Source organism: Zonotrichia leucophrys, chromosome 4A, assembly GCF_028769735.1.
Source record: "Zonotrichia leucophrys gambelii isolate GWCS_2022_RI chromosome 4A, RI_Zleu_2.0, whole genome shotgun sequence".
Classification (NCBI taxonomy): Eukaryota; Metazoa; Chordata; class Aves; order Passeriformes; family Passerellidae; genus Zonotrichia; species Zonotrichia leucophrys.
This window is the reverse complement of record NC_088174.1, coordinates 15,567,274-15,590,886: the sequence shown is the minus strand read 5'-3', so window position 1 is coordinate 15,590,886 and position 23,613 is coordinate 15,567,274. Positions and strand designations below refer to the sequence as shown.

The window sequence follows — 23,613 nt, the reverse complement described above, 5'->3', positions numbered from 1 at the left end:
TGACATTGTCAGAAATCCACACTAAGATTTTGATTTTTTCCCTTCTGACTGCTGGGCATGCAAGGAAAAGCAGCAACAAAACCCAGATGAATTCATTCCTGACTGCTTAATTTCTGCTCTTTGTGCAAAACCTATGAGTTCAGTGGCTCAAAGCCCATTGGAAATCCTCAGTGAAGGGTTCATTTAATAGCACATGTTCTTCTTCAGCTTTTTAATCTGTTATTGATGGTGCAATTCAAGTATTCTAAAAAGAGAGGGAATTTAGGATAGCAGAGTTTTTAGCATTTCATTCTGCAAGCTGTTATTACATAATTAAAAAGACAAAAACCTACCTGGTTATTCCCAAAATATGTGAGAAGTTTTTTGTTCTCTTGAAAGAAAAAAAAATTCAAAGGCATGTCAGTATCAGATTTGATAATTATTTTAGAAATAAGCAAAACAAACACAAATACATTACCTGTGAGTTTAAAGGGTTAAATCAAACCCAATGTTCTCTCCTCAGCAGTCTGATAAATACACCTGCAGTAACCTGTTTACTTGAAATGTGATTACATGTTAATTAGTGAACAATGCAATCAAAAATATCAGGTGAATTTACAGAGAATTTATGGGCCTTTCCTAAACACCATAAATGAAAAGGAAACTCCAAAAATTCTGGAGTGCAAGAGATGCGTTTTATTGTATGCCCGTTACGATGAGTAACACATTTAGAAATAATAATCCCACAGAACAGTGACAATCTTATTTTACAGCGTGTACATCATTTTTTACAGCCACATAAAACACTTATTTGTCTAAGAGATTTCCCAAATTTTAACTTTCTGAAGTTTAGAAATATAAAAAAAATTTATTCTCAAGGAACTGATTCTCATCTGGTGCAAAAACAAAATATGAACATTATCTGGAACACAAAGCCACAATATAGCATGAAGTTACAATTTCTCATGTGAACAGCTGTGTGCAAACATGAAGCAACTAAAAAAAGTAAAAAATACACATTATATGCATAACATTTATGACCAGGTTTTTCATTAAATAGCCCTAGACCAGCTCGTTATATAAGCGCCATTGGATTTGCAGCATGCTAACACAAAGCATTTTTAAAGGGATGCATATTTTAAATGTATACACTGTAAACTCAAGATCCACCTCCAAACTCTAGTGGCAGCAGGTTTTTCTGGTTAAATACTGCATATATACTTTCTTACAGATTGAAAATGCATGTTTATAGCATGGTATAGATCTTTTTTTAAAAGAATCGATTAAAAGGTGCAATTTTATGTCTATATGGAAAATTTCATATTAGGAGGTAGGACAGTAACTGTCATACCTGTTAAGAACACTGCCCTAAAGAACCTCTAAGTACTTTGAATTTTTAATTAAAAAACCCCTACAGTTTTCAACTGTTTTTAATATTCTTTTTAGAGAAGACTTTAAAGTAGCGAGGAAAAAAATTAGTGTTGAGTCACAACACTATGAGCTGCATCCATTTTTATCCTTTAAAAAAAAAAGTCAAATTCAAAGTTAATTTTGTTATATGTGCCATACTGAACAACATTCAACTGTAGTTTCAGATAAAAAAGGGAAATTATATACATATACATCTTTAACCCTAGCACCAGAACACCACCTCTGAGACCATAACATAATGCTCTATTTTAAACATCATATCCTGCAATAAAATAGGTTAGCAGCTTTGAAAACCAGTAAAAAAATGCTTCTTGGACCTAAACTAATAAAGGAAACCAAAAAGTTTCCCTATGAAATGTTTAAAAACAAAAACCAAACCAAACCGAACAAGGGACACCACCCCCCCAGATCATTTTGCCAGTTCTGGAATTCAATTTCTAGGCACAATTGAAAACGTTGTGATGAAGTGTCTGACTAAAACTCCCCGTTCCAAACTGCTCAAGAAGTGAAGAGGGGGCTCCTTTGCAAACCCTCTGTAGCTCAGCCCACCAGGGATCTGTTTCCATACTGGAGACACGTTGGGACTGACAGAATGGGCCACACAACCAGCTCTGCCCTGTCCTCTAGACTCAGCAATGGCAAATACTGTTCACTTGGAGACATTCATCCATCTTTCTGCAAATTTAAGACATTCATCCATCCTCTGCATTCTCTAGTGCTCTTTATGTTCTGATCAGCAACAATCATAGGGCTATGAGTTCCCCTGCCAACCCTAATACTTTTTAAGACTTTTAATACAAAGAATGTAAAGTTATGGTTTAATATCAAGCTTTGAAACCAGGAGAAACAGTTCGTGAGATTTATTTTTTTCCCCAATTAGCATACGACAGTTCCTACACGGCTTCCTGCTGGAGCTCACCTATCACAGGATGGCCTCTTTGTGGTGCCTCATGATGTGCTGATTTTTCTCGGAGGGCCTGCGGAAGCCCTTTTTGCAGAACTCACACCTGTGGGGGTAGTCTTTGGTGTGGATGGAGATGACGTGGCGCTTAAAGCCCGACGCGTCCGTGGTGCTGTACTCACAGTACTGGCACTGGTACACCTTCCTGCCACTGTGGGTCTTCATGTGCTTCTTCAGTTCGTTCTGCTGCCTGAAGCCCCTTTTACACCGTTTGCATTTAAAAGGCAGGTCCTTGGTGTGCACGGAGAGGATGTGCCCACTGAGCACAAAGGGGTCGGAGGTTTTGAAGTCACAGTGCCTACACTGGTGGATCTTTTTCCCTTTATGGGTCTCGCTATGCTTTTTGAGCTCCGAGGGCCGGTGGAAGCCTTTCTCGCACACCTCACACTTGTGGGGAAAATCCTTGGTGTGCACTGAAATGATGTGTCGCTTCAGGTCGCTGGAGTTGGTGCTCTTGTGGTCACAGTGGGGACACTGGTGAGTCTTATGGCCTTGGAAGAGCTCGGTGTGCTGCTGCAGCTCCTTCTCGTCGGCGAAGGCCTGGGGACAGTGCTCACATTTAAAGGGCAGGTCGGTGCCGTGTTTGGTTTTGATGTGAGTTTTCAGGTTGGACTGGTCAGCACACCTGAACACGCAGTGCTGACACTGGTATGGCTTTTCCCCCGTGTGGGTCCTCATGTGCTTTTTCAGCTCCGAGGGGTGGCGGAAGCCCTTCCCGCACTCCACGCACACATGAGGGAAGTTCTTGCTATGGACTGCCAGCAGGTGCCTGTTGAGCAGCCCCTGCTCTGCACTCTCATAGTCACAATATTTGCACTTGTGGAGCTTGGGCTCCTTGTCCCTCAGGATGAGTTTATTGGAACTCAACGGGCTCGCCTCTCTGTATCTTCTCGTGTACTCTGTAAACTCGTGCGTTTTATCAACTTTATTTATAAGTTTATGGCTTTCCAGATGATTGTGGAAACTTACTTTTTTGTTAGTTGTAAAGTCACAGTCTGTACACTGGTATTTCTTCTTGATCATATGATCGGGATGGTTCTTCATATGCCTTTTCAAGAATCCTCTGGATTTAAATTTTTTCCCACAAATATGACAAGGGTAAACTGTTAAGGGCTGTCCATCAGGACCTATTATAACAGCTGTTTTTGAACAAACAAAAACAAGTTATGAAGGAAACACATTTACTGATTAAGAAGTTTTAAATCAGCCAAGTGCTGTTCAGATTCATGCACTTACACTTGCAGCAGAGAGAGAGTGGCTCAGTAGTTTAAAAACAACCAATCCACAGCACCTATAGTTTATATAGTTCTGTTTTAGAAACTGCTCAAACAGATCAGGAATATCACATGTGCACTGAATATAGCCATGGGTACTTTTTAATAGCTTGCAACATTCCAATGAATTGCATCAGCCCTGGGTGTACTGACTCTGAATAGCAAAATATGACATTTTCTAGGCACAGAACTGGAGGGGGGAAGGACACAGGAAATACGCAAATCATCATTTATAGCTTTTAATTCTGCATCAGCTTAAAAAAGAGAAAAGGAATAGGACAGGAGTCAGTGGCACTCCGTGACAATACCGTAACCATCCAGTGTTTACCTGTTTGCCATTGCCTGGCCTCTCCTCTCCTCCTTTTCTTGGTTTTTTGTTTGAGCACTCTATTAGTGCTAATGCTATCACAAATCTGCAGGTACTGTGTTGCATTACCGTTTTTGTTTTCTAATCGTGTATCCAAGTTATTTCCTAGAAACAAAAATTAGACACCATAAAAAACCTTAAGCAACTTGTTTCTTTGGGACTGACGACTGGACTTGCACAGCAGCATTATCTACTTCTTAAAAACAAGCACTGCCCATTCCTCTATCACAAGATACATTAAAAAGAAGCGTGCTAATGAGAACCACTATCTATCTTTCCTGGCAAAAGTCAAGGCTATGATTGTTTAAACACTGATTCATTTCTAATTATATTCCCTGATTTTTATTTAACTTGTTTTCACTTCATACAACTGCATTATCTCTTTTCTGTCTGCAAAACTACATTAAAAACTTGGCAGTGCCTCCCAACTTCCCCACCCCCTCTGAAGGCCTACAGACATCTAGAATTGTTTTCATTCAAAACAACAGAGAAAGACTGTGGAGTCCTTCAATATCTAACTTATGGCTCATTCTTTGCATCTCTGATTAGGAGCACTGACACAGAAATATCTGTTTTCTCAAAGACAGTTTTAGTTTAAATGCTGTTAAAAGTTCTCACCTGCCGCTTGACCATCTTCGTATCTTCGGGGAAGCCTTCTTTCATCTCCTGCAGAAAATGGTATTTTAGTCATTATACAATAATATTCTTTTTAAAGATGCTGCTTTTGAAAGCCTGATAATGAGAGAAAACTAGCTTAGCTAATAAGTAACAGGTTAACCATCCAAGTGGGATGTGTAATCATGAGCCTCAGGAACCAGAATCCCATCTCTGGGAGGAGTTAATATCCACCCCATCTGTGGGTGCATGCTTACCCTGCTGCCTCTCCTGCTTTCCATTATTAATATTGTTGTTTCTGCAAACTTTTAACCTCATCTATCCCCTCAGATAGCAATGCAGAGGTTATCTGAAATGCACACTTTGCTCCTGAGATGGAAGCACTTTATCTGCCTGGAGTAGGAGGCAGATAAGAGGACTTGGCCCTTATCAGCCTCTCAGCACAATGGAGTTTTGGAGATGCACAAGGGATACCTCAGGAGCACATTCCTCATTTTGCACTGAAGTATTTGCTGCTATGTGCCAAAGCTCCGTGGTTCTGAAGCACTTGAGCAGCCCAGCTGTTGGGCTCTTACCAAGGAATTTTCACCAAATTCCACACCAAGGAATTTTCACTAACTTGCTCAATTAATTGTAACAGAAACTATGGATAACTTGATACCCTCTTAACAAAATTTAACACACCAAAAAACCAAGGAAATGATACAAAACAATAGACAGAACTCACAATATACTAAGACAGTATTTGAAAACAAATCAGTTTTTTGTTTCTCACCTGGAGGACTAACAGGCTTAAAACATGTCTATAAACTGAAATTATTAGGAACATATTTACATATTTATTCCTACTATTCCCTTTTTACAATCTTTCCCCCTTCCCCCTCCTAATCTAAAATACTTAAGGCTTTTCTGGTTTAATATCTTCAACATTAACATCTTCAAACCCCACATGCTCTGTACATCTGAGCTGGGATCTGACACAAAATCAAACTTCTCCTAACAAGCTTTCCTTTCTACTCCATGAAAGCCAACCCACAGCAATCCCTGGATAGCAGAGATCAGGAGCTGCTTCCAAACCCCAAGAACAAGGTGAGGCCATCCCAGAGATGCTGGCAGCTGCACGAGGGAGGAGGTCAGGGCAGGGATTTTCAGGAAAGAAGCACAGGCTCCTACCGTAAGCAGCAGCCCAAGCAACGGGGACAAACGTTTTATTCACGCCCGAGTCCTCAAGCTGGGTGTCTGGAAGGGATGTGGCTTCTTCTTCCCCTACAATAACTTCCATATAAACTTCATCTGCTATTTCAGCACAGCCTGGATGAAGGGAGGAGAATAAAGCTTTAATTTTATTCTGTCTTTCCAAATTTTTCCTTATTTAATTTGCTCTCGCTCTGATTGATAGCCATTATAAATTAATTTTCTTCCTTTGGCATTTAGGGGATCATTGCTTATTCAGATATTCCTTAAAGAGAGAAAACATTTATCAATAAATACTAATCCAAAATAAATGCCCAGAAAATTTCCAATAGACAAACTCATGAACTTGCAACTGATGACATTTGCCACTTTTTCAGAACGTTGCTTAATTCACAGTAGGAAAATAGAAAAATAAGAAGTTTGACTAACCTCATTAACTTCATCCACAGACATGTGAAACTTAATATAAATAATTAAATTACTGCACACAGTATGCACAAAGTGCATTATCCACATCACTTTAAAATAACTATAGCCTGCTTTTTATTTTTAGGGAAGATGAACTCAGTTTTCTACCACTTCAGGCTGAAAAATCCTTCAGAAAATAATTTAAAATGTCCTTGAGAATGATGGTTATATGGGTGTACAAACAGCATGAGAAACAAAAATGTTTCTTATTATGCTTACTAATATCTTCATCTTCCTGAGAAGAGTCCTTAACAGCCATGTAAACCATTTTTTCTCGCTGCACTCTCCCAACACCTCCTTGTTCAATGACTCCAGCTACAGAATGGCCATTGTGAAAGTCACTCTCAGTGACAATTTCTGTCCCACCTCGAACAAAAAGAAGTTACACACATTAAGTCAATGTGAACAAAGCCCCTGGTAAGATTCATGTCAGATCCGAGGATTTTGTTGACTGGCTGGGACCCCCTCCCTGAGAGCAGCTCAGGAACAGCCCTGCTGGGAATTCCTCCTCAGCCATCAGAGATTCTGCCTCTCCCTGCTGTGCATGAGCAGTCTGTCCCTTCTGTCCCTCTGTCCCTGCAGACTGAGAGCCCATCCCCAGAGGAACAAGTACATTTGGGAAGGGACCCACACTGATCCAGAGGTTTCAGCTCCAAGAACAGCCAAGAGGGGGATTCTGTGAGTTTTGAGTTGTGCATCCCCTCAGAGCGCAGGGATTGCTGGTCTGTCTGTGAGGAAAGGGAACTGCAGAGATTTCTGAGTCCCTTGGCTCACCTGCAGCCCCAGAATTCCTCCCCTCTCCCTGCAAAGGCCACCAAAGGCTCCCACCCACAAAAGGGATCCGCTCCAGAGGCTCTGCTGTGCTGACACACTTGTGCCTTGCAAAGTCAGAGAAAAGCAGCAGCTGAAAAAACAGCTGCAGACACACAACCACTTCTACATTTGGGCTTTGGCTGCCTGAAAATAGCCCAGCTAATCAAAAAAGAACTCGAGCCTAATCCACACCCAGCATTTGTGCATCTGGGCAGCCTCCACAAATGTCACGTTCTACAGAACACTCCAGTCACTGCCTTATGTGCAATGAAGAACAAACACAAAGACCCTGAAACCCTTCACACTACTGAAAGAATAAACAGGATTTCAAAGTACCTATTTCAACATCATCTTCAGCTTCAGCTTTAAATATGTAGACTTTGATAACTTCTGAACCAAAGCCATCATCTTTAGCAACATCATCATTTGCCACCTCCGTACTGATCTTCAAGGGAGTGCTTCCTATATGGTCCAATTTCTCTCCAACATCATCCACTGCAAAGAAAAGAGAATAATAATGAGCTTCAAACACATTTTTAGAAGTCAAAGTAATCAGCAGCATGATTTCCTCCACTATTCTCCCCATGCACAGGAAAGGTTTGTATTCATAAGTGGCCTTTGAAAGCAGCTCATCTCAAGAAACTGAAGAGATTCCAGAATTCAGTATTTTATTGCAACTCAGGAAACACAGCAGGAATTACAGAATAAAGGACACAAGAGGGAGCTTGTCATCAAAGGGAATGAGGAAACTGGTTATGGCTGAAACTATTACTCTTAGAAAGCAAAAATTTATCAATAATTAAAATTAAAGATCTATACAAAAGCATTAAAAATTAACCCAGAATTGCCTGTTACAGTCTAAGAGTTTTCAAAAGTTTCACTCTGATGCATAGTGACTAAAATTTAGTGGCTGAATCTCTTGAGGAGTGTGATGAGTGGAGTATATTCCCAGCTAAAGAAGTATACATCTGACTGTATCTTCTTCCTCAAAGAAATGATGGTTTTATCCACTTTATCACTTGAAAACATACACATAATGAAGATTAATGCATGATATACAGCTGATTAAAAGATGCAGTGACAATAAATCCAAACACTACTATGAGAGATTGACTTCTCATTCTTTACACACCTCACTTGCTGATTATTTGCTTGATACATTCAAAATGCTCATTTAATTTCTAAGGAAAAAAAATACATCCAAACTATTAAAAGCAACATATTTTGGTAAAAAAGGCATTCACAGAGATGACCATAGATACACCTCACATTGCCAGCCCTGAGGGTACCAAACTCAGCATGTCCCTGACACATGTACTGACACACTTCTCACTGAGGATAAATTTAGCTCCTGTGCAGATGGTCAACACAAACCTGTGCAGCGCTGAACACCCACTGAAGTCCTCTAAATAGAGGAGAATCCCACAAAATGTAGACAAAATCTGAATGAAACACATTCCAGGGAAACAGCATCTTACTGCACACAAAACATTAAAGTATGAGTGCCCTAAGCAAAGAAAAACTCCTCAAAATGAACACTGAGGTGACAGCAGAGCTGCCTGACTCCATGGGGACACCAAGGCCCTGATCCCTGGCTTACCTGGGAGGGCACACCTGCAGTGTCCCCAGCCCCCTCCCTGCTGGGGCTTCCTGCTCCCAAGAGCTGCTTTAACCCCTTGAGCACTGGGCTAAACTGGAGCCCCAGTCCCTGGGGTGGGAAGGGGAAGGGGCCTCTCCTGCAGCAGGGCAGGGGAATCCACCCCAGCAATCCCACACACACCCACCCAGCCCACAGCACTGCAAACCTCACTGCTGCTCACAAATCCTGGCCTGCACCAGCTGAGTACAGAAGTTACTGAGGACAGAACTGAATAAAATGCAGGCAAGTACAAGTAAATATCTGGTTTTGGTTTAGAACCTCTGTGAAGTCTGTACTTTGGTGAAAATTAATGTTCTGAGTTGGAGGGGACCCACAAGGATCATCAAGTCCAACTCTTAAGTGAATGATCCATATGGGGATTGATCCCACAACCTTGCTGTTATCAGCACCACGCTCTACAACCTGAAACATCTAAGGAAAACATTTCAAAATGCTGGTTTAGCTGTTTGGTGGGGCTTGGGGTTTTTTTGGTAACTAACAGATTAATTTCATTGCTGAAGAAGTATCCAACATGGATCAGGAGAAAAAAAAAATCCTCAGGAAGAGAAATTTTGCTTTTTTAATTAAAAAACTCTCTAAATATCTACTGAAATCAATGCCAGGAACATCAACACCTTAATGAGTGAGAGCCTGCCACGTGCAGCCTGCTGTTTGTGTGACCTGGCAGGACACTGGGAGCCCTCAGAGCACAGACACAGAGAGCCACAACAGAGAACCTGAATATTCCTCTGACACTCGACTTTCCCAGCACCAGGTCATTAAACCCTTTTATTTCTCCTGGGGGAGTGTTACTGCACCTGCTAATTGACATTTTTTAAGCTGCCAGAATGGGGTTGTCAGCAGACAGAAAAGTGGGGATGCTGAAATTCCCTTATCTTGGAATAAATATTTCCATACATTTAATAGCATGTATTTATTAAAGACTTTTTTTCTGCAAGGCTTTTAAAGTTTATCCAAGTCTCTTATGCATGTTCTGGAAAATGATAAATGTAAGTTTAATTAGATACAATGACCATTCCCACTGCATGTGTGAGTGTTGGAAGGACTGGAGGTAATCCCCAGTACAAAGAGGGATTATATACCCAGCTCTGTGACTGCCAAAAAAAAATTTCAAAGCTCACAAACCCTGCCAATTTAGAACTGGGAGGTGGAAATAAAGTTCTTTTCAAACCTGCAGCTCCAGCAACACCATTTTTTTTTCTAAACTCACATATTTTATAAACACAACACATTACCAGTGTAATAGAAATGAAGTTACTCAACAACAGCAATTTCCTGCTGAACAGGGGAGTCACCACATGTGTGACAGGAAATTTTCTTTATGGAAGAATTTCCAACTATTTAACTAATATTATGTGACAGTGACTGTGCACCACTATGGGGCTGGTGAAATAATTAAATAATGAAATAAGAAAAAATCCCACAATCTTAGATAGTTACCAGAACAGCAACTGCAATGCAATAAACATTACATGAAAGAAAAAAATGAGGAATTTTTCAACTTTTGTAAGAATGTTTTCAGCAAAAGAAAACTCCAAAACCTCAATACAGCATGTACACACACACACACTGTGTTTTAATATTGCCTGTAAAGCCCTCAAATCTTCAATATCCTTTAAAAATAGAGAGTCCTGTTTTAGAGGGGCAAACTCAAAACAGTATTTTTAACATTTGTGGTTTCTTCTACATCATTAACCATCCTGTGTATTCTCAAAAAAATTCAGTCTTTACAATTTAAGCTAAAGAAATGGAAACCTATCAGGAAGTTTGTGTATCCAGGTCCTCTGGGATCACTTTTCTAAAACAGCAAATGTGCAATATAGCAAAATTTGGAAAATATCATCTGGGCTGAGAAAATGACATCAATACAGACTGTTATTTGTAAGATGTTGCTTTTTGTTTCAAATCCAAGAAAACACATTGAGTTGGCAATTTCTTTTGCTTAAAGTCCTGTCTTATCTGAAGTTAATCTCATGGCCTCCATCTACCTTTTAAACAGATTTAAGTAAAACAACACAGCAGGACAAGTAATCTTTGTCAGGTTCCAAAATATTATTGTTTTTTAGAACAGCTCATGAAAATATTCTGTTGTTTAAGTAAGATGCCTTCAATCATTGCCAACCCATCAGTGCTAAATTCTGTGCTGCTTTCCCCAGGGATGGCTCAGGGGAACAGGGACTGCTTGATTCCTTTCTGTCAATGGAATATCAAAGTGTCTTCCAGCTCTGACTCACCCACCAGAAGCACTACATGTTATTATCTGGTCCCTTAAAATAAACTGAAACAACACAACAGAGAACCTCCATAAATAGATGCTGAATCCTCCTGAGTGAACAAGCCTTAAAGGAAAACTCAGCACACTCCCAGTGTTAAACTTACCTGCTGGGCTGTTTTCAGGTGTGTGATGTCCAGATTCACCGTGGATTGCCAGCTCCCAATCCATGTGATGCCTCACATGCACTATGCTGGTGATGCCACAGCCACCAGAGCAGCAACACGAGGGCAAGGTAAGTCCCACAAGGCTTTGACAATCCTCCGGGTTTTTCTAATGCCTGATCTACTTAAGTCCCATAGGTTCAAATAGAGGAGTAGGAATCCTAAAATGTTTAGCAAACGAGGCAACAGTGTAAGACACTACAAAGGAGGTGTTGGTGGCACAGTACCTTAGCCCCGGGCCAGCTCCAGGGTGGGTCAGTGGTGGCTTTGAGGTCACCAGAATAGTGCATGGGGCCGGCACGCGGAGCGGGGGCTGGCAACCCGCTGTGGGTCTGAATATCGCAAACCTGAAAAACAAAAGAGGGGAGGCTTCAGCTGCACTGCCCACTGGCCCTGCAGCACAGCTTGTGCTGCTCACCAGCTCCCCCTCACTCACAGGGCTGGGGTCAGGGGCCCACCACAGCTTTGGGGTTCAATTCCTCTTTACTGAGGTGTTCGGATGGCTTAAAGCAAAGAATCGTCAACACCCCGTGGTATTCGTGTTGTTAATGTATGAAAAATAGATTTTTTAAGTCCTTTGCTTATAAAGCTGGTTTGAAAAAGCAGCACAACAGGCTGGGCCAGGGGAGGTGGAGATTGGATACTGGCACAGCTGCCAGGGCAGTGCTGGAGTCCCCATCCCTGGTGGGATTTAAAAGCCATGTGGATGTGGCCCTTGGGGACATGGCCAGTGGTGGCCCTGCAGTGCTGGGAGAATGATTAAAGAGTAGTGATAATCTTCCAATGAAAATTTCCAATCACAAAATCATACACAGATAGTCACACAGCTATCAAGACAAACTTACTATTGTCCAAATAGTATTTACACAGAAAATGTAATTACCAGAAGTGTATAAAGCATCTACATGGGAATGTCACCTTAAAAATGGTGAAAAATCACCTTCCAGTACAGTCCCTTCCAACCCATCCCCTTCTATGGTTCTGTCATTTAAGCTGTAATTCCCAACAAGCATCAGGGAAATTAAAACTCCACAGTCAGTTCCATACCCTAAAATGTCACATTTTGGTAGTTCCCACATGTGTTCAACAGAACAACTCGTGGTACTCCCTAAGGGCGTATCTGGCATTTTATGCAGTCTTCCCTTTTTAGATGCTAAATTTCATTAAAAGACAACTGAGTATTTTGAAATTCTTTAGAAGTATCACTTAGGTGTGATTTACATTATAAAAACAGTTCAACAGTCCTATATATACACCCCAAATGAAATACTGTAAAATTCACTTTCTACAATATTGACAGCATTTGACAATTGAATACATATAAGTAAATAAAAAGTTTTGATCTGCTTGATAAATTGAGGCCTTTATCTATTCTACACAACACATTATCTCCAACAACAAAACAAATTCAAGGGTAATATTTGAGCAATAAAAAAAATTAAAAGCTGTGTAAGAATGATTCATCACTGCTGACAAAAACACAATAGCAGACACTTTGTGGGGTCAGGCTGGAATCTCTAGCACAGCACAGACTCAAAACTTAGGAACACAACAGAGCTCAAAGAGCTCTATCAGTGATCCAGAGGAGGGGATCAGCTTGGCAGGTGCCACTGAGCTGGGAAGCAATGCAGGGAGTCTGCACAGGCTGGATCCTGGGCTGAGGGCACCGGTGGGGGCTCACAGGTGTCAGGTCCTGCCCTGGGGTCACAACAACCCCATGGAAAGCTGCAGGCTGGGGCAGAGGGGCTGGGAAAGGCCCTGGGGGTGCTGGTGACAGCAGCAGGACACAAATCCAGGGGTGCCCAGGTGGGCAGGAGGCCAGTGGCACCTGGCTTGGGTCAGGAATGGTGTCCAGGGCATCAGGACACTGCTGTCCCCTGTGCTGGCACTGCTGGGGCACCTCCAGTGCTGGGGCAGCTCGGGGACATTGAGGGGCTGGAGAGAGTCCAGGGCAGGGAACGGAGCTGGGAAGGGAATGGAGCCCCAGGAGGGGCTGAGGGAGCTGGGAAGGGAATGGAGCCCCAGGAGGGGCTGAGGGAGCTGGGAAGGGAATGGAGCCCCAGGAGGGGCTGAGGGGGCTGGGAAGGGAATGGAGCCCCAGGAGGGGCTGAGGGAGCTGGGGAGGGAATGGAGCCCCAGGAGGGGCTGAGGGAGCTGGGACAGGAATGGAGCCCCAGGAGGGGCTGAGGGGGCTGGGAAGGGAATGGAGCCCCAGGAGGGGCTGAGGGGGCTGGGAAGGGAATGGAGCCCCAGGAGAGGCTGAGGGAGCTGGGAAGGGAATGGAGCCCCAGGAGAGGCTGAGGAGGGAATGGAGCCCCAGGAGGGGCTGAGGGGGCTGGGAAGGGAATGGAGCCCCAGGAGGGGCTGAGGGGGCTGGGAAGGGAATGGAGCCCAGGAGGGGCTGAGGGAGCTGGGAAGGGGCTCAGCCTGGAGCAAAGGAGGCTCAGGGGGCCCTTGTGGCTCTGCACAGCTCCTGACAGGAGGGGACAGCCAGGGGGGTCGGGCTCTGCTCCCAGGGAACAGGAACAGCCTCAGGCTGGGCCAGGGGAGGCTCAGGTTGGATACTGGGAAAAATTCCTTCATGGAAAGTGTCCAGCCCTGGCACAGCTGCCCAGGGCAGTGCTGGAGTCCCCATCCCTGGTGGGACTCTAAAGCCATGTGGCTGTGGCCCTTGGGGACACGGTGAGTGCTGGCCCTGGCAGTGCTGGGAGAACAATTAAACTCAATAATCTTACAGCTCTTTCCCATCCTACACGATTCTATGACTGCCTTAATTTACATAAATGATTACTTAAAACAAACTCCTAGATGAATAATGTAGCTTCCAACTGTGACTATTCAGGCACATCACGATTATACATATATAAAAATTTAATTTGCTGAAAACTAGGTCTCAAAATGGCTTTGAGACATTGTGAAAGCCAAGCTTGAGAACACCTGACAAAACCATGAATGTGTCAGACACTGGTGGGGCCATCAGGTAACTGAAAGCTTCAGATGCTCTGGTCTAAGTGCAGGATCATCAGCATCCATCACTCTCATCTCTCCCAGAAGGAGTCCCAAAGATGACTGTACTTACAATGACAAGGGAATAACCAGTTACAGAATAAACTCCTCCTAAGTACCCTGTCAGAAAGGAGGAATTTGTTCAGTGAAACAACTGAGTGTAAAATGGTGCTTCTTTTGTTACAAAAACACACAGGGTTTTCTTTGTAGCAGGTCTAATTTGCTTTATAGACTCATTTTTGAAGTTCCTTTTTCAAAAACACCTCTTTCTGACTTCTGTTAGTGACACAGTAATGATGGAAAGTTTTAAAAATCATTGCTGTTCATCCTGTACTGAACAAAAACAAATATATTCTGCATAAGGGACATAAATGCTATAAGAGAGGGAAATCATTATAATCATGAATCAGTGATGTCCTCTGTCATAAGATTTTTAATAAATGCAGCTTGTTGTGAACAGACTGACACTTAGACACGCTTGGCATTGACTTTTTTTTAACATATTGCATCTGACTAAATAAAATCTGTTTTGACCTGCTCACATTTCAATAAGTGACTGAAGAATTTAAAAAATCAATTACTTGGAATATATTTTATCAAATTTGTGTAGCAGCGACACAACCACTGGTACCTTGGGTATAATGTAAGCATTGAAGAAACCCCAAGTACCCAAGGTTCTTTCAGTAACCAACTTCAGCTACTGTCATCAGGATCATATGGAGTTGGATGCTGTGTGAGAACTGGAATGTGTTAATGAGCCAATCCATTAATGAACCTGACCCCTTATTTCCAAGTTCAGCCCAGAAGAGCACAACAGACAATGAAATATCTATTATAATTTTTAGTACACTAAATAAACCACATTTTGTGGACATATTGAGAAAACTTTGAGTTAGAGATCTTAAGAAAGTATTTCTTAGTGAAGTCTCCTGATTAAGCCAAATATGTTATTTTTACAGGAATGTGCATAGCATTGTAATACACCTGTGGTGTTTTTTTAGAAAAAGTTGTATATTCCAAATAAATTGAGTGTTTAACTTTCCAAGGTGTTTTTCTTAAATTTCCTGGAATATCCAGTTTCAGAAACACAAACATACACACCCACTCACTCAGCAGCACCAATGTCCTTCTCTCTTGTTGTATCAGTGATTTTGCATCAAAACCCCAAATCCAGAGAGCAGGAATTAAGTGGGCACCAGCCTATCCCCTGAGCGTTCCGAGAGTCCAGTTCCAGGAACTTCTCCCCACCAGGAGCTCCCTCCTGCTTCCATCTCCCTCTGTGCACTTACAAGAAATCATCAGGTAGTCTTCAGAAGTGCTCTTGCCGTCGTCGTCGTCCTCGGTTTTGATGGTGACAGTGGAGCCAGGGACGGTGCCAGCAGCCTGGATCACGGCCTCCGAGTCCGAGTTGGTCACCAGCACCTCCTCGGACACCATGGTGGGCGAGTGGGCGCCGGGCACGGCGTCCTGCACCACGTGCTCCAGGTGTCCCTCGGGGCCCGTGACGAGGTCAGCCACAAACACCTGCTCGGGAACGCGCACGGTCTCCGCCATCAGGTCCGAGGCCAGGACGTGCTCGCCGGTGTCCAGGGCCTCCTCGATGGCCACGTCGGCCTCCAGCACCGAGTCGGGCACGATGACGCCCTCGGTGACGACGTCGGTCTCGGCGATGATGTCGGGGCCCTGCACCACCTCGGCTGCCAGGCCGTGGTCCAGCGTGATCCCGTCGTCCGTGACCACGTCAGAGACCAGGACGGCTTCAGGGACTGACACAACAATGTGGTCTCCATCGATGTGAGCGGTGCCAGCCATCCCAGCCACTAGGGAACAACCGGGAGAAAAATGTTACAATTATTGCACCACTAAGGAATGGAGTTATCACACAGGCAAGATGGAAAAATCTGTGACGTCCCCACATTTCACCCAATAAACACTGTCCAAAGCAGCCTGTTCTGTACAAGCTAAGATAAACAAAACACACCACTTTCAAGACATCATGTGGAGTTTGTCCCAAAGTCAGGATCTGTCAAAAACTAAAGGCCAGTTTACCATTCAGTCTCTTTCTCTTTAATTCCCAGTTAGAAAACATTTCATTGCAGCAGCCATGTGAACCTTCACAGAATTCCTGCGTGACACTGAAGTGTGGTAACAAACCATTAACTGCTGGTACAATAAAAGGACTCATCCTTTGGACAGCAAGGGCCTTGTAAAAATAAACACTCAGTTTTATGCAATATTTACAGTCACATTTCCAACAACTTGCCACATCACAAGGAGTGGCTGGAGGTAGAAATTTGGTTTTCATTACCAGACTAGACTGGCCAGTCATATTTGCAGACTACTTTTCTAGACATAACACAAAATGCACAGTGAACTATTTTAACACACAAACAGCAGTTTTAATCTTGAAAACACTCAATAAAATGATTCTTATAAAAATTTTTAAAAAATAATAAACATTATTCAGTGTTGTAATTCAAATGAAAATATCTTGGTATAGACATGGTCCTTCCCAATGCCTGAGAAGATCTTCAGGATTTCACTCATTATTTTTAATAGTTAAAATGTTTACCAAAATCTTGCATGATCATAGTGTGAGGCATTTTGGATTCCTGTGTTTGCAATCCAAGACTTCCACCACCTGGATCCATATTCGGCCAAATTCATTCACAAACAACTGCAAAAAAATAAAAGAGAGAATTTATGTTAAACAGTCTTCTTGTGTTGATCAGCTTTACTGATGTGTTACACTGACAAACAGAGAGAAGAATTTACCCAAAAATTCAAGAAAACCATAAGCAACACTTCACAGAATTCACTTTACTGTTTTGGTTTATATTTTTTACCTTAGCATAATAATAATAAATATTTGCAATTGTGCACAAAGCAGCCTCTGCTCTGCCTGTCTACAGACTCATTAACTAATTACCAAGACTGGTGATTTTGGATGTGTGGAGCTACAATGAAGAAAATGAAGAATTGTACTGGGAGTATCAATTTTTCCAATTCTTTCAAAATTTGGAGAGATGAGACACTTCAAAACCAATTTTCACGTGTAAGTTTAACTGGGGATGCTGTCTCTGACAAGGTACAGGCACACAAAGCCCCTCCCAGAGCAGGAGAAAGCATCTGTCATTTGACAGTGTTCCCATAAAACAGAGAGAGAAAGATAAAATCAGCATCCCAGCATTGCTACCAAACACTGAAATGTGCAGATTCTGAATTATTTTGCAATTTGCTGCAACCCCAAGGACTTTACACAAGTTCTCAGTGCAGACAAAGTGACCCAACAGAATCACCCACGGGATCAGAAAGAGTTCAAAGCTTTCACAGGTGAAAAATCTCAAGCCTAAAAAAATCTCTGTTGCACAAGACTAAAATCTGGTATTGTTCTGCCCTCTTGTATCCAAGAATCACAGAAAGTGACAGAATCCCAGAGCAAATAAGAAGTTTTAGGAGTTGTGGGAGGTGAATGCAGTGAGAGCTCAGAACTACATGACCTGAATGGGGCAGAGAGGAGCACAGGGAGTACAAATCTTTCCAGGTAAGTCTCCAAAGCTCTCCTCTTCTAGCACCAACTTTGAATTCAAGAATATGAAAAAGTCAAACATTATCCATGAGGAAAGTTGGCAAGGATTTTACTATTTCAATTCCATTCCAAAATCAATTTTTTTCAGCATTGTAAGGATCACAGAGCAGCTCCAGAGCCCAATGCAATGCTCCATCACTCCCAAATTACCACCACAGCCACCCAAAATTCTCCCTGTAGCTAATGAATCCTCACTTGTATAAAACAGAATGCAGCTCTAGGTCATAAATTACCCATTAAACTATTTCAGAATTAAGGCAATATCTAACATTTCCTGACCACGGCCTTTTCAGAGAATCCTTTTTTCAGAGTAAATGGATATGAAAAATTACCTTAATTTCTATCAATCTGAGATTACGGGAAGAATAGGTTAGAATTTTTTCTTTCTAAATAAGCAACTTATTTTTTGATTAAATAATTAGATGCACAACTATATTATGTATTGTGGCACGCAAAAAAATTTAATACAAAGTAGGACTATAATTTGAATTTAAATTTCTGCAGGGAAAGCAAATCATTATTATAAGAGTATTTTCCTTGTAGTTAACAGGACTAGAAAAAGAACCAAAGTTATGGGATGGCAGCAGCAATCCCTTAAACTTCCCCTGAAATCAGAGATGGAAGATGACACCCAAGCAACAACCCCACCGAAGCTGTACCAACCCTATGAAGAATGTCCCTGTAAACCCTCAGTGCAGACAAAGGACGGACTTGAATCAAGCACACAATCACAGATTTATTTTTGATATCAACTTTGGGGTCCCAAAGGAACACAGTGGCAGCAGGGTGTTGCGGTGTGTTGCAATGTCCTGTTTTACCTTCTCCCTTCCCCCTCGCCCCTCGCTGAGTGTGCCCTGTCAATCAGGCTAACATACCAGCAAGGCGTCGTGTGATTGGTCCCTCAGGCCTGGGGGACATTGGCCCGTATAGGTGTCCCTAGTCCCTTGAGACCCTGCCCCTTCACCTGGTTGGTGGCTCACCTGTCCCCTCCCCTTCCCCTGTCCTGAGCTTAAAATGTTAATGAGACCATGTGGCCTTATTCTGTTGGAGGAATTGTCCCAGTGCAGACCTCTGCACCCATGGAATAAACATCTGGATATAACCCTCTGGCAGAATCCACTCCTTCCTTCTCTTCACCATCGCCAGAAGCTCTCTCCTGAGGTAAACGGAGTCCTGACAAGCCTGGACTTGCGTCTTGTGCCCCGCTGCACTCCAGCCAAGGTATCTCTGGGGTAAAACACCACAGTGCTGCCTTTGGCCCAGCAGCGAGGGTCAGAACTGGCCCAGGCACCATCTAACTGGTTATATTGGGATTCATATTCCAATAGCAGGGAAAGCCCTCCGTGCTGCTGCTGGAGAACGAGCCCCGGGGGAGCCCCGGCCCCGCTGGTTCTGCTCTCAGGGTGCAGCAGTGCAGGGGATGCAGCCCCACAGGGCACACATGCAGGCAAATCTTGTTCTTGGGAACAGCACAAAAATGCAGAGCAGTGATTAATTGTGGCTCTTCACAGCTTCCTCCTGTAGTACACGGTGTAACACACCCACAGCAACACAGCCAGACCCAATCAGGGCTTTGGAAAGGCAGAAATCAGGCAGAAAGCCACAATTCCACACCCTGTCACCATCCCAAACTTAGCCCTTCCTCTAACTTGTAGCATCTCAATTCTTCATCTCAATTCCCCTTCTCCTCTGGGTATTTCAAGACAGTGAAAATGTTTTTAGCATCAGCCAATAAAATATTTACTTTACAATATTCCATTAATTTTTTCATTGATTTTTTTTTTTGCTTGGCTTAGGAAAGAGCATATTATCATCACATCCCAAAATGAAGTATTTCATGCAACCTACACTGAGACTCCCAGAGCAATGTCTCAAGGCTAAATTTTTAAAATATGTCTGTATTTGGAATGGTTTTGCTTTTCTGAAAAATAGCAGTTCTCTTTCTAATGAGCCTGAGGTTCATTTCAATCTATTTCAGCTCTTTATGCCAAAGCTCTTCCTTACATGGGGCTCAGCTGAGACAAGCAATGAATTTTAGAGTAGAAGGGATACCTGACCTCTCTGACTACAGCTGTAAATTACTTCTGCACATGGCAATTCTAAAATCAAGGGTAATGGCTGGCAGCTTGGAATGACCTAAGGACACGTAACAGCAAAATTCAACTGAAAAACTGGTGGAAGCTCCCAGGATACACTGATCTGCTCTTAGCTTACTCTTCCTAAAGAAAGTATCACAAAATCGCCAGGGATATTTTCATTTTAGAGAAAGCTTAAGAAAACACTCCAAATGCAAAGATATTCAGCAAAGCATTTTAAGGAGGAGGGATAACAACCAATGCTTCAGCACTTCTACCATTCCCAGGAAAAACAGGGTGTCATTGGTGTTCCCAGGGAGACAGGGAAACTCCCAGCCCCGGGGCTGGCTTCCAGGCATTGTTGCCATATTTCCAATGTGTATAACATAAACAACATTTCTATAGAACACCAATTGCAACATGCCAATTACAGCTCAAATACCCGCTCTTTATTCATGGAGCTTTAGGAATGCATTTCGTGTGGTCCTGCAAACGTTAAGCATCTCCCCAGTTTAAACACACCTCTATTCACAGTGGCTTCAGGTGGGGTATTTTCACATGAAGCCTAATTGCATGGTCAGCCCTTAATCTCTCCTTTAAAATAGTGGATTTCTTCTAAATAATTTACATCTTGTTTACATGCTCCAAAGGAAAACACAACATCATGTACTGCTGGTGTTTTGGTTATTCACAAGCTGCATATGAGATTTGCATTAAACCAAAAGGACCAGGCTCAGACACACAGCAATGGAACAATAAATAAACTTCTACGCCGTTGAAAAATAGGAACCAGATGCTGCGTAACCATTAAATTTCTTAAAATTCAAGCTGAAGAACAAATAATCATCCTCGCCTGATAACACGGTTTTCCTTTTTTTCTGCCCCTAATTTTAATGCAGCAGCTGACAGAAACGCAATGAGAAACGTCCTGCTTGTGCAGAAATCTTAATTAGAAAACCCCAATTAATAAAATAACGTGCAGGTTAAGGCAGACTCTTGGCAGAGAACAGACCGGGTATGAAAAACCAGCATATCCATTTTAAAGTCCTTTATTGTGTCCACCTAAAAATCACCACGACCACTTACACTCTAAACCCATTTAAAACGCCACAGACAAAACCAGCGAACGAGATTTTGTCTCGCTGACTGAAACGCGCTAAAGCCTCTTAATACAAAAAAATAAAATAGAAAAAATAAATTACATCTACGCGCTGCACCAAATAAAACTTCCCGTAGTAAAACCCAGGGGCACAGCGGGCCGGCGGTGCCCGGGGCTGGCGGTGCCCGGGGCCGGCGGTGCCCGCTGGGGCTGGCGGTGCCCGCTGCCGCCGGCGGCTCCCGGCGCTTCCCGGCGGCTCCGGCGCTTCCCTCCCTCCTTCCCTCCCTCCCTCCGCGCGTGCCCGGCGCGGGCGCGCCCGCGGTGCCGCCGGGGCGGGGGGAGGCGGCCAAGGGAGCGCGGGGACAAAGGAGCGGCTGTCCCGCGGCGGTGCGGGCCGGCAGGCGGGGGCAGCGCCAGGATAACGGCGGCCCGGCGGGAATAACCCGGTCCCGGCCGGGATAACGCCGTCCCGCGGCCCTGAGCCGCGGCCTCCCCGCCCCGCCGGCGCGGCCGACATCTTGTGTTCCGCCATTTTCTGCCCGCCCGCGCGGCCCCTCCACCGCCGGGCCCGCCCGCACCACCCGCCCGGCGCGGTACCGGCGGGCCCGGCCGGGGCTCCCCCGCCCGCCAGCCCAGGGACGGCCGCGGCCCGCAGCGACCGCGGCGGCGGTGCCGGAGCGCGGCCTGCGCGGCTCCACCGTGCCCGTGCCCGTGCCCCGGCTCACCTGTGCAGGCCCGGGGTGCGCCGGGCCCGCGGGACGCGCCGGGGCCGGGCCGGGCCTGGGCCCGCTCCGCCCGCAGCCTGGGCCGGGCGGCGGCCGCGAGCGCGCGCGGCCCCGCTCCGCTCCCCCCGCACGTCACGCGCGCCCCCGCGCGCCGAGCAGGCGCAGCCGCCGCCGCCCCCTCAGACCCCCCCGCGCCCCCGGCACCGTCAGGGGACCGCGGGGGGACCCCGCTCCTGCCCGGGGCGCCATGGGGGGACCGCGGGGAGACTCGGCTCTCACCCGGGGCACCGTGAGGGGACCGTGGAGGCACCCCGCTCCTGCCCAGGGGACCGCGGGGGGACCCGGCTCCCGCCCCGGGGCACCGTGAGGGGACCTCTGGTCCCACCCGGGGCACCGTCAGGAGACCGGGGAGGCAGCCGGCCCCGGGCAGCGCGCAGGCACCGCGGGGGGAACCCGCTCCCGGCCGGGGCAGTGTGAGGGGCACTGAGGGGAGCTCCCCCACACACCCGCCCCGTGAGGGCTGTGAATAAAACACTGCACATTTAAATAGCTCGGGCAACAGTTTCAGTTCTGTGGGTCTCTTACCAGCGTGAAAACCCGACTTACCTCGTTAAACGTGACAAGTAAATACAGAGTTGAACCAGTTTTTTAATATATAAAACTAGTTATGATTTGGACACGAACCTTCTTATAAGAAGCATAGCAACGTGTCTTTGGAAACTTTGCTCTTTGTGACAAGATTGAGAGGCTGCTGTACAAATCTGAGCAAAGGAGGACGTGGGCAATGCTTGGTGCCTGTTCCATGTCTTCTATTCCTTAGAGGAATCCAAAGCCGGAGCTGTGTTTCCAAGTAAAGTGTAAAGGCAGAAGTGGGTGCCTGGGAAATGTGACCCAAAGCCCTGAGATGCTGAGGGGATTGCTCAGAGCCACCTGAGGGAGTGCGGGGCTGCTCCTGTCTGGGGTTTAGAGGGCACCTAAACCGCCTGGGCTCAGGCAGTTGGGTGAGCAAGGTGGGCATCCTGAGATGGGGCAGCCCCAGGGGACCCTACGGACCACAGCTGGAGTGCTGTGTCCGTTCTGGGCTCCTCAGGACAGGAGACACACGGAGCTTCTATAATTCCCAGGAGATTCATCTTCCTTAGCAGAGAACTTGGAGACTTACATTTGACCTTCCTCTCCTTTTTTTTTGTTTTAAAGAGTAAAGCCACATAACACAGCACACACCAAAGTAAATTCAGTAGGAAGGATATCCCAGTCACTTTGTCTAGCTCTAGCAAGAGACAGACATTCTTACAACAAAACAATTTCAAACTGCCCAATGCAATTAAGGAATGAAGGGGAAAATACCTGGAAAAGGTAATGACAAACCTGAACACTGGGGGAAATGGTGAGGGAGACTCAGTTTAGCCAGCTCTGCCCTTGCCAGCACCATGGATATTGACAGCACTGCCTCATCTGTGCCTCCTACTCCTTTTTGGAGCAGTGCTGGAGTATAAAACTGAACTCTCACATTCTGTGGTCACTCTGAGGTTGGTACAACAGAGCTGGATTGAGGTCAACAACCAGCACAGTTTGTCAGATTGTGGCACCACCAAGGCTGAGAAATGACAGAAAAAAACAATTCACTGACACAATTCTCTGACACCTTTGGATCTGAATTTTGGAGGTCAGAATGGTTTGAACTGATAGTCTGGGCTCTAAACAGATGTGCCAACCCCATTTCTGTGTGTTTCTGATGATAAGAGAGGGAACCAGAGTAACTTCTTTTATTTCTGACAGAATTTGCAGCAGTAGAAGTAAATCCAGTGAAATTTGCCCACTTTTCATTTTTTTACATTGAGGGAAAACCAAGATCAAGAAACCTTTTTAAAATCCTTAAGATTCTGGTTTTGTCATATAGTTTCACATATTACCTCATACT

General features: G+C 44.6%; 1 protein-coding gene across 3 annotated transcripts; it reads right to left on the bottom strand.

Annotated features, from left to right (window-relative positions):
• Positions 1-652: 652 nt before the first annotated feature.
• ZNF711 (zinc finger protein 711) lies at positions 653-21,799 on the bottom strand. 3 transcript variants are annotated; one of them, XM_064712707.1, is made up of 9 exons: positions 21,693-21,799; positions 16,777-16,881; positions 15,494-16,024; positions 7,439-7,597; positions 6,509-6,655; positions 5,801-5,938; positions 4,631-4,678; positions 3,974-4,117; positions 653-3,510 (listed from the first exon to the last, which is right to left on the bottom strand). In XM_064712707.1, the coding sequence occupies exons 2-9, from the start codon at positions 16,853-16,855 to the stop codon at positions 2,333-2,335; spliced, it is 2,424 nt and encodes an 807-aa protein (XP_064568777.1). In that variant the 5' UTR covers positions 16,856-16,881; positions 21,693-21,799; the 3' UTR covers positions 653-2,332. The 3 variants fall into 3 exon arrangements, with proteins under 3 accessions (XP_064568777.1, XP_064568778.1, XP_064568779.1); XM_064712708.1 differs by having other exon boundaries at positions 4,082-4,117; XM_064712709.1 differs by lacking the exons at positions 15,494-16,024; positions 16,777-16,881; positions 21,693-21,799 and adding an exon at positions 11,142-11,468.
• Positions 21,800-23,613: the final 1,814 nt, after the last annotated feature.